The sequence below is a fragment of the Seriola dumerili genome, unplaced genomic scaffold (assembly GCF_002260705.1).
Source record: "Seriola dumerili isolate Sdu_G_001 unplaced genomic scaffold, Sdu_1.0 BDQW01000116.1, whole genome shotgun sequence".
NCBI lineage: Eukaryota > Metazoa > Chordata > Actinopteri > Carangiformes > Carangidae > Seriola > Seriola dumerili.
The window spans coordinates 79783-91919 of NW_019174371.1; the positions used below are offsets into that span (position 1 = coordinate 79783).

The 12137-nt window shown below is 41.8% G+C and overlaps 1 protein-coding gene across 1 annotated transcript in view; it reads left to right on the top strand.

Annotated features, from left to right (window-relative positions):
• Positions 1-4196: 4196 nt before the first annotated feature.
• The window catches only part of LOC111223804 (collagen alpha-1(XVIII) chain-like), a 41750-nt gene continuing 33809 nt past the window's right edge, over positions 4197-12137 (top strand). Inside the window, exons 1-2 of the mRNA XM_022748080.1 lie at positions 4197-4207; positions 4509-4573. Coding sequence (XP_022603801.1) covers positions 4197-4207; positions 4509-4573 — 76 coding nt within the window. The remainder of the gene's footprint in view (positions 4208-4508; positions 4574-12137) is intronic.

Sequence of the window (12137 nt, forward strand, 5' to 3'; positions counted from 1 at the left end):
CAACGACGACGACAACAACATCAAATGAAGAATGTCTCTGGGTCGCACACTTTTACCAAACAGAAACTGTATTTCCACAGATTCTTGGAGGGACAAAAAAAACGTTTTAAAAGTGTTTTTATTTAGATTTTACTAGACTAGTTTTTTCTTCACAGCCAGTAGATGCATTACTGTAAAAAACATGGTTTTAAATTGGGAGTTGCTGCTGCTTTTAGTTCAGTTTTGAACAACTGACGTCAAAACAAGATTACGCACTGTGTCCATCTGTATCAGAGCCTTTGGGATAATTTGCCTGGGTAGATTATGACGCTGACAATGGTCTCACCCAAAGTGAGAATTGTTGATTCAAAGTCAGAAAAGAACCACCCATAACATGCCACAAAACACACTTCAAAAAGGCAGGAAAGGCCAAAGCAGGAAGTGAGCCTACAGAGGAAATGAAGCTGAGCGCGTGGTCGCTCAGGCACGTCCAGAGCAGCGGCGTAAAAATCCTCTGATTGCCTTCTTCTCGACGCGGCTCTTCCTTCCTGTTATTTTGACCCACTTTGTAATGAGAGTCCAGTCCAGTTCAGACAAAGCAGTTAGCGAGTTAGCATGCATGCTAACGTGAACTCAGCAGATGAATATTATGATTATTGACGAGCCACACTCGCCCGCGTTGCTTTGGTTTCATTATCGGACTCCACTGTTATTCAAGATAATCTTATCCATTAAGAAATCAATCCTGCGTTTAACACTCGTTTATTTTTAACGTGATAGCATCCCTTGTTAAAAATAGATTTTCTATTGTTGCATATTCCCAGCAGGGCATATATGGTCAAACGGAACGGGCTCCTGTCTGACCCAGATGAGAGCAGAGCTGGATTGTTGTCATCTCTTACATAACTGGCCCAGGCTCAGTTTCCAAAATTCAATTGAATCCTAAAATCATCATTGTCTCTTGGCTCACAAAAGAACAAAGACAATCTTGGAGCTGCAGTAAGAAGCTGTCAGGAAACTTGGCCCAGGATAAATGGCTTCCTGTTTGTCCCACAGAGCGGTTTAGCTGGGTCAGCACGCACAGGACAACAACAACAACCTACCCGGTCTGATGCTCTGATCGCTGTCTGAACTACAACTCCGCCACAGTCTGCTGTCTGTAATCCCGACTCTGTGCCCGGTTTGAAACACAGGCTGAGATTCAGAACCTAATTTGATACTTTATTGTTTCCTCAATGGCAATCTTGTCTTCTGGCCAGGATCCACATAAAAAAAAACACAATGACCACAAGTGTCAGAGTATAAAAAAAAAAAAAAGAGCTCATGAAAAACAAGAGGGCTAAATGATGGGTTCACAGTCTTCATTTCTCTGAACATGGGAGGTTTTATCCTCAAAGTTTTTGCAAGATCTTTTCCGTGAGAAAAATTCTGTTGTTGCTGTTTAGTGAGGTGAAAAAAAGAAAAATTAAAAGAGTAAATGTAAGACCTTGCCGTGATCTGTCCTCAGGGGGAGGGGGGGCCTCAAGACATGACATCATCAACACGAGACGGGCCTCATGACCAGCTCCGCACAGAGGCCCCCTTTGACTGGAGGGCCACACGAAGCCCTACCGTTTACTAAAACCTTACAGCTGCACACAAACACATTCCCACCCTTGTTCACGGACTAGTGCACTGTGCTTGTTTCTGCCACAGGTGGGGCAAAAGTTTAACGGCTTAAATGAAAAACAAACAGTGCATCCTTCATGAAAGCTCGACCCATAGGTCATCCAACATGTTGACCAGCCGCTGGGAGCAAAGCCCCCAACATCAGCATCGGACACACAACCGTACCTGCTACATATCAGCATGTTAGCATTGTCTTTGTGAGGATGTTAGCATGCTGATGTTAGCATTTAGCTCCCCGGTGTGGCTGTGCCGAACAGGTCAGGTGGCCGATTAACTTTGGAAAAAAAAGACCAGTTGCTGTTTTTTCTTTTCATTCAAACAAAACATTGACAGTAAAAAGTAAAGTGAAATCGCTGTGGTGTAATTTTCTTTCCAGTTTCCACATTGACGGGTAAAAACCCAAAATCCCCACACACACACACACACACACACACACACACGGATCTTTGCTCCTTAGATAAATCATATAATTCTGGATATGTTCCTGTTTTTTATTCCTACATGCACACAATTTCAGTTTGGTCCATGTGTAAATAGCCCCCTGTTCTTTACTAACAGCAATCACAGGATCTCACAACAAAGACGACGTTCATCACGCAATGCCGTCTTCCCACAGCTTCCCCTGACCTTAGCTTTGGCTGATCAGCGAGAGCGAAATGTAGGAGAGGAGCTAACAAGGGAAAATAGTGGATTGGGGGGGCGGGGGGGGGGGGGTGGGGGGGGGTCTGCAGAGACACAGAAGGACAGAGGCTGAGGGTGGGAGAGGAGGAAAGGGAGGGTACCTTTCTTTCTCTTCATCCCATTATCATTCCAGCATCTGCTAATAGTGGGGTGTTAACATCACAACATGAGTAATTTCACTGAGACTCCCTGTTAACCCCTGAAGCTTTGTCTCTGTTGGCTTGGGGAAGAAAAATCCAGCATCAGGTGGACGAGGTATTTCTCCGGGCCGCTGTTAAATGTAAAAATCTGAGAAATTAAAATCTCTGCGTATTTATTTGGTCGTTGTTGTTTCAGTGTCAAACACGCCACAGCTCTGGAAGTAAAGGGGTTTCGTCTTCCTGTTTCTGCGTCTGATCACGGGCAGAAAATATTTTCTCGTGTGACTGATTAAAGAACTGAAAACAACGACAGCAACTAGAAAACAGCTGGTGATGTCATAAAATTACATGACAAATGACCTTTCTGGAGCAAAAAGCGCGGCGCTGCAAAGGAATGATATATAACATATACATATGCAGTTATGGATAGATGGATGGATGGATGGATAGATGGATGGATGGATGGATAGATGGATGGATAGATGGATGATGGATGGATGGATGGAGGGATGGATAGATGGATGATGGATGGATGGATAGATGGATGGATGGATGGATGGATGGATGGATGGATGGATGGATGGATAGATGGATGGATGGATGGATAGATGGATGGATGGATGGATAGATGGATGGATAGATGGATGATGGATGGATGGATGGATGGATGGATAGATGGATGATGGATGGATGGATGGATGGATGATGGATGGATGGATGGATGGATGGATGGATAGATGGATGGATGGATGGATGGATGGATGGATGGATGGATGGATGGATGGATGGATGGATGATGGATAGATAGATGGATGGATGGATGGATGGATGGATGGATGGATGGATGGATGGATAGATGGATGGATGGATGGATGGATGGATAGATGGATGGATGGATGGATGGATGGATGGATGGATGGATGGATGGATGGATGGATGCAGTGTAACAGCAGTTAGAGCGGCTGCCTGTCCTTGTGTTAGCGAGTGAAATGTAATACGTTGGTGAAGTTTACAAAAACTTCGGACGAGGAGCCCAACGGCAAATCTTTGCCCCAGGGACACTTAACACATTAATCCAGCTATGTTAAGTTCTATTGTGTATTTCATTCATTAATTAAAAAGTGGTTTTGTTTATTTATCACCAGTCTAAAAAACTTCTCATGAAATAAAAGGGTCTGAAAAGAATCGGAGAGGTATATAATAATAATAATAATATATTTGAGAGGGAGACTCATGGATGAACAGATTTAACTTAAGTAACAGCCACAAATGTGCACAGACATCATAATAGCCATCATGTTGTTATTAATGAAAGGAAATTGACTCAAGCAGCAGCAGGTTAGAGAGAGAGGGTCCACTGAGTGAGTGAGGGTGGAGGGGCTTTTTTTTTTTTTTTTTTCCTCCAAGGGAGTCAAATTTCCCAACTCCGTGGGCCTTACAGTCACTCAGCTCCGAACTGAGACAGCCTTTGTACTGAGAGAGAGAGAGAGAGAGAGGGAGAGAGAGAGAGAGAGAGAGAGAGAGAGAGAGAGAGAGAGAGAGAGAGAGAGAGAGAGAGAGGGAGAGAGAGAGAGAGAGGAAGAGAGAGAGAGGAAGAGAGAGAGCACAGTGTGATTTCAGGTCTGCAGAGTGGGGCAGAGGGACCACGGAGTTTGCCCTGAATTTCATCACACACATGCACTTGGAGTTCACTTCCAAACCTGGATTTTTATTCATTGAGTTGCTAAAATGTTTCAAGGGTAAGACACTTCACTTACTACCTGTTTTTTTTTTGTTTTTTTCCATGTAAAGAAAACAGACAGATTTTTAAATGAACTTTACTTTTATAAACCACTTGAGTTACACCTCAGAGAAGACCTGAGATGAGGCAGCGTTTCCTCTGGCCGCAGCTTCTTTTCATTGACACACAGTAACGTGCAACAGAAGCTCATTTAAATCAATGTTGTCTCCATTTGCTAAAAACATCTTTACGAAGGATTTTTTCTACCTTTTGAAGTCAAAGCTTAAAGTGTGGCTCCAGTGACTGATGTGTCTCCTCAGGTGGTCTCTTGCCCTGCATCTCTTCCTGCTGTGCTGGCTGGCCGCTGCCCTGCAGGTTATAGAAGGTAACATTCATGCTTCTTTAACTGTAACTATAAAGAAACACACAGCTGAGATATCAGCACTTATAAGGGTCAGTAAAGTTCTTATGTGTGTAACACTAAGAATATTTGTCTTGAATGTATATCCCATGTATAACTAAAGGCTAAAGTACTGACTATATAGAATCATTAGATTAAAGTCTAATCATCCAGGCATCCTTTTATTCTCTCATGTGACTGCACCAACACGGTCGTATCATTTACTGTAATGCTCTGATTAGATTTTATACTAAGAGAGATGTTTGAATCTGACCTGAAACGACAGATGGATGTGTGCAAACATATTAAACGCAAAAGCATTCATGCATATATTTATTCCTCATGTACGTAATTGATTATAGAATTATTTTATATTGTGTGCAACAAGTTTTGGATTCCTACGGAGAATTTGCCGGGTTGTAAATCTCTTTAAGGCTAAAAACACTGCGAGTAACTTTATGCCAATTCACTGTTCAGCGAACCACGTCCCTGATTAGCTTAGCTTAGTGCTGTATGTATAGATTGGTTTCTTTTTTTTTATCATCTTCTCCAAAAGCAGGAGTACAAGAGTAAAAAGGAATGGCTTGTGACTGCTTTGAATGTATGTAAGCTGCAAATGTTAGCATGTCTGGCTAACTAGCTAGATGCCTACAGCACCTAAGTTACAGTAGCATTTCTTACTGCGTTATTTTTAAAGTCTTCAGCAGGTTCTTGTTTTAACACTTAAAAGAGTCGGCAGGAGAAACAGCTTTTGAAGCTTAGACTTCAACACAGTCAAGTTTTCATGCTAATCTGGTGCAAATTTTAACCACATTTCCAGAAAAGCAGTAAAAGAAAATGTTAATTGGCGCACATTTCCCCCCACCACTGTTATGCAAATACCCATCGAGATAAACAGCAGGCGACGTTGACTCTCCAGTAGGGTGCCATTAAACTGCTGCAGAGGAAGAGGCTGCAACTGCAGCAGTCGAACCTCAGATGTAGAAAACATGATGGGGATATGGCGTTTATGTTTGTTTCATTGAGGAAGGTTACTGTCTCCTCATCACTCCATGCAAATCTGCTGTTTTCATCAAGCAGCGAGATTGAGCAGATTTTTCCATCTCAAAGTGTAAAAACTATTTTGTGGTTTTATACGTTAGAAACTGAAAAAAAAAAAAAAAAACTGTGTGAGGAATAGAAAGCTTGGCGGGCAGAACTAGGGAAGAAGGTGCTTAGAGAGCAAGTCTCAGCAAGCTGCTTTACCATAATGCTGTCGTTTCTCTCAGTTGTTATAAAAGCTGCTTCTTCTTCTTCTTCTTCTTCTTCTTCTTGGTCTTTGTAACAAACACACAGAGACGCAGATGAAAATCCCTTTCTTATTCTGAGAAACACATAATGCTGCTGCAGGTGTAGCATCCTGCTGAAGACCTTAATGGACTTAGATGACTACACAGATGTGTATAAGGTGGACCAATCCCAACTGATGTCGCCAGTGTAGGTAGTATGGGTCAAACCCCCCAAAAAAAGCACAGGATCCTACATTTCCCATAAAGCAACTCTGTAGTGTTTTTTTATTTTATTAAACTCCTCCTGAGACCTAAACACCTGCTTCTTTTCCACCCTACACCACTGTGTTTTTACTGTGCCGCCAATTTCTTTAATGGCGACACAATGGCTGCACTTAAGTTTCATCAGTCATCCCCTGCTCCCTTACAGACCCATTACAGGACACATGATAGGGGTCACCCCCCCCCCGTCCATCTCCATTTTCACACCTCTGTCTGCTGTGGTCGTTTTTCATTTAGGTTACTCCCTGCTGTGAGACTCTTCTTATACAGCTCTGTAGGAGAGAGACAGGTTGATTGTTTGGCAATAGACCGGGCTTCCTCTCTTCATCCTGTGTGTGTGTGTGTGTGTGTGTGTGTGTGTGTGTGTGTGTGTGTGTGCAATGAAGTAGCTGGAAGTGGCAGACAAGTCAAACGCTGCACCAGGGTGAGAAATTAAGTGTTTAGTTTGCAGGGGGGTGGGGGGGGGGGGGGTCGTCACATTGAGCTTTGAAGTGGGATCTCGACAACACACTTGATGCTGTGCCAGTTTAACATCAGCATGTGTCGGTGTGCAAGCGGGTGACAGAAAAGATTTTCTTTTCCCAGACATTTACGGAGTCAGAAAGGAGTCGGTGTTTCTGCGGCTCAGTGATTATTATTATTATTATCATCACACGATAAACACAGCTCATCACACTGCGGACCGCCAGAGGCTCGATTATTACAGAGACCGTCTTATGACTTTAAAATCATATGTTCAAATCCCCCCCCCCCGAACAAGCTTGGAATATCAAAGTGATATGTCTCCAGACTGCTGGAGCGAAGCTAACTCAGTCTTATTCCTTTCTTTCTTCCTTTCTTTGTGACGTCGTATTTAGACAAAGTCTGTGTTGGGAGGAGGCGGGTCGGGATGTGCGGCCGGTGGTCGGATGGGTCAGGAGAACGCTGTTTGTTCCCCCCGTGTGAAACCTTTAGTCAGCGTTGTTTCTTTTATCTGTGACAACCAATCTATCTATCTATCTATCTATCTATCTAATCTGGCACAGGGTGGTTCACACTTATATCTGGTGTGAAATCAGATCATGTTGCTCATCCATATTTACAGTACAAAGCATCTCTTTCTCTTTCGGTTGCTTTTCGTTCATGATAAGAAAGTTGTTGGTTTGGCACCTTTTTTTTTTTGAAAACCCTCCAGAGTTAAGAAATCTGAAAGCGTCCTTTTATTTAGCCACTTGCAAAATTTTTTCTTTACAAAGACAATATGAAAACACATGCTGTTTTCACACGTACAGTAAAACAAGGTTTTTCAGAGAACAGGTTCAGTGTGCTGGGCGCAGCTGAAACACAGACTTCCCTCTTACTGTTTTCCACATTTCAAACTTCGCTCTGTCCCCTCAGAATCTCTCTTATTCCTCGCCTCCAGGAACCTTCACTTTCCATTTACTGTCGGTTGAGTTGCTCTGAAAGGGCTCCATGTTTAGCCAATATAAATGATTGTGAGTGGAGCCCAGTGGGAGTCTGTTTTGGACGAGACGCTTGTCTGTACAGTAAAACCTAGTCGCATTTCATCGTTGACAATTTTCAGTCTTGTTGGGGTTGAAATCCTCAATAACAGCCCTATTTTTATCCCGTCAGTGGCTCAATGTTCGCTCGGTGAACTCAGGTTACTTCTAGAAAACATCATATTTTCAGCTTCCTGCATTTTATTCACCTTCAGTCGCCCGTGAGTTTAGTTTTACCTATGAGCCCTTTTCAACCGTTTCCACTCTTGACCTGATTTGGTCTCTGATGTTACTGGAACAAAACTGCCCAGCAAAACCTCCTTTTAGTGTTTTACGAGTCTAAAAAACCTGGCAGGCGAGCATGTCATAGAAGTGTATGAAAGAGCTCTACCTAAATGTCGTCAGTATATTGGAGGCCTGAATGCCCTCGCTGCAGCGGCGTCCTGTCTGGAATGTGCTCATTGAGCCAGAGTGACTTTGATTTGAACACAGCTGGACACAATGGGCCAACTGTAGAAAGGTGTCATTGCTGTATGTGTGTAACGGTCCGCTCGATGGGATTTTAACGGGACTGGAAACTTTACAATAAGAATGGGTGTTTTTCTTTTGAGGTTTTCCGTTGAAAATGGTCTCGTATTTTCCATGATGTGATGCTCACTGAGATGATGTAGTTCTCGGTGTGTGTGTGTGTGTGTGTGTGTGTGTGTGTGTGTGTGTGTGACGAGAAGAGAAAAAGCTCGTGTGTTGCTGCAGGACGTTGAACCAGTATCTAGAAGCTTTTTTTATTAGACTGACCTGAAAAAACTCACATTCACAGCCGTTACTGTCGTTGGTATTTTAGAAAGGAAACATTCAAATGTCACTGGGTGGCTGCTGTTGTTGTTGTTTGGGTACACCGTTTCCACGGTTACGGCTTAAAAAGTTGGCTATGAATCATTATCATCTGTTCCACACTATCTATGCTTTGGGGGCAAAGAAACACAAAGAAAGTCTTTTTTACTGAGCGAGAGATCCGGTTAGCAGTATTCGTTACTGTGCAAACTTTACGACTGTTATTTGAGATATTCACATGTATTGTTACTGCCTGCTTTACATGTGAATATAATATTAAGACAATATTAACACATAGTTTCTTCAATTCTTAGCCTGTCGTCTCATAACCACAAAAAACAAGACATGCAAAACCAAATCAGATGTTCAGTTTAGGGCTAATGATTATTTTTGTCGTATTCATTATATAATTAACATGTTTTCATTAGATACTCATTACTTTCTTAAAAAAAAATGTCAGAAAATAGTTTTAAAAAATGCAGATTTTTCTGAGAGTCCAAAGTAATCTCTTCAAATTTTCTGCTAAATCCAAACAACTGTCCCATAACTAAAGACGTTCACCATAATTTAAGAAGAATCGAAACCCAGCAAATATCTGGCATTTTTGTTTGAAAAGTGATTTAAATATTTAACCTATAAGAGTCCACAGCCACGCTAGCAACTCTGTGAAGCTGAACTTGAGCTATGTGCTAATATGTGCATGCTAACATGCTTGCCTTAATAATGCTAACATGCTGATGTTTAGCAGGTACAACGTTGGTCTAGCATGTTAGCATGAAAAGCCTTTGTTAATTACAGATCATTTGATGATAAACCAAAGTATTGAATAAAATAAACTACAGTTTTTCCTCCCAGTACCATGAACGTCTGTCAGAAATTTCACAGCAATTCTTCTGGTAGTTGTCAAAACATCGTCAAAAACACAAATTTTCCGCCTCAATAAAGTGTAAAAACTTTATTTTTTTTGATATTTTGAGGGTTTTCTTTCAGCGGCTCTAGAGAAAAAGTCAGGGGATCACCAAAGTCATTAAATTACCATGACACTCCATCACTGAGTGTTAGCATTAGCATGTGTGTTAGTTTACACACACATATATACAGTACGAGCGGCGGCAGACTGCTGCATCTCTCTCTCATGTAGGACTTGTGTCTCCTCAGCCGACAATCATCCGCAGCATCTCGACTCTGTCTGCTGATAATTCAGTGAAAGTATTTAAATGAGTCCGACTGATCAGATCAAAGCGAGTCCAGAGAGCTGACGAGATGACATCATGAGACGCCAGTCGTGTACCTGGCAGACTGACCATAATAACCTGAGGCGCGAGGAACAGGGAAACACAGACGGTGTGTTTCAGAGCAATATCTGTCATCTATCATTAAGAACAGTCTCGTACTGTATTTCTACAGTCTATATATCCTGCTTGATGAAACAGGCCCCTGAACATCACACGCAGTAAATCAAATCCTCCTCTTCTTTCTCCAAATGTAAGCAATCCTGTCCGTTGGATTTTATGTAACATGCAGCACGTACATCATGTTTACGCTCTCACTCTGAGGTAACCTGCAGGAGCTGCCCGGGCTTAAAGGGGCGGGTCAAGCCTTTCAGTCTTTCAGTGGGTGTTTATGCTCAGCTATGCTTTTGCATATTTGGGTCTGTGGCTTCTGAAATTATGGACCTGCTGCTGTTTGCAGACGGAGAGTTTCTGCACAAACACCCACACACTCGTTCCCTTTACGGACGAGTCCGTCTGTTGAAACACTAAATTACCAACAACACAAACGCCGTCCACATGATGTTGTGACCCGTATCCTGTGTTAGTCCCTCCATGTGGAATGTGATGGAATAATCTGGCTGCTCTCTGTACATTTCCTCAATTCCTGTGTAATCTAATTGGGTGATCAGATGGAAAACACTTACAGCTCCTAAAGCATTTCATAGAGAGCAGAAATATCCCACTCATGACGAAGCATCATACTGTTGATTTGGAAATTAAATTTGACCATATTTAACTGAATTTTATCACAATTAAAATCGGTTTTTCCTCAGCCTCATTATGAGTTTAGCTGGAAAAAGTTATGCACTTTCATTTGTAGTATAATTACTTTTTTGATTGTGTATAATAATTATTCCTATATCTTTAAAGAAGCGCTCCACACATCAGCATTCGGTGCCACAGCTGCCATATTAATATATTATATTACTATTTACCTTTGGATTAGACACAGCAGCTCAAACCCTCCTCCTCCACTCATCCTCTGTCATTCCCTGCGGCGGTGTGGAAGTGCTGCTGACTGCTCTTTAGTCTCCGTCTTGGTGGTCAGTGCTCCGTGAGAGTAACAGTATGTCACTGACCAAGCCTCTGAAAAAGATGTCGTAAAACATTAATGGTAAGATTAAGACATGGAGATGAAATGGACATGAGTTTGAAACAAAATTACTTCTCAGGGACTAGTTCTGCATTTGTCAGCACTTTCAAAAATATTGCCAGGTTTCAGTATTAGACTAAATGTGTAATTAGACTAAATTAAATGTGACTGAGCTCCATGATCTCATTTCTACTTTATCAGAAGTAACACTAGAAGAAAGATCTACACCGACATCGCCCCTTACAACAATCCTGAAACTTTTTTTGTATATGAACAAGAAGTTTCGCCATCGATTCGACAAATTTGGAAGAAATTATAACAAGTGAAGCAGGATTTCTTCTTTTAAAAAGCAGAAAAGAACAAATGTATAACAACATATTAACGATACGACAGACAATATGCACGAAATTCATCTACTTTTTCAAAATATAAGTAATATTCAGTAGATTTCATCTGTTCGCTCAGTAGAAATTCGTCTTTTTCATTGCTGTTGGTGCAGTGGTGTCACACCAGGCCAATATCTAAAATCAATATAACAATGTAGAATGAATTCACTAAAACAAATTCTCATGAACACATCCAGTTTGTAAAACATTTAGTTGTAATAGTTTAATTAGTAGCTAAACCATTAAAATTGCTACTTAGACGCAACAACCACAAACATTGTAGAATAAGTACCACGTGTTTCTGTGGAAACAACTGATCTCCATTTATTATCTTATTATTAAAAAATGAATTTGCTACTTTATATAAAAATATTAATTTGCCTCCTGCTGTGTATGTGCATTGTGTATCATCTGTGACCTCCTGTGAAATCCTCGTGCAGATAGGATGAGTTTTCTTGGTGAAGAGAGTTTATAAATTTCATTGAGTCCTATTACTCAAAGAGAACAGACGCTCGGGGACATTTGACTGGACTCATGTTTTTATCGGCATGTAAAGAGAGGTGGAAGTTGCGGGTGGTGTTACTGCTGAAGTGATGACCGCACCCACACACATCTCCACTTGCACTGTGTCTCAACAGACACGGCGACAGACAGAAGAAGGGTAGAGGGAAAGTACCACCCTGCACATCAGTGAACTTCTGCAGTTCAAGAACAATAGTGAATTTTGTGATGAGGGCTCGGGTGGGTGGACGTCAACAGAGGGTGCTCTGCCAGAGGGACAGCAGAGGGGAACATGAGATAATATTTTCCCGTCACATTCCTCTGGAGGTTGTCTTTCATTCCGCACAGTTCACATCAAATGTCTGTCACAATACACAATGTCGAGCAACTTCCAAAACACAAACAGGAGTGACATCACTGACCTGCAGGACCT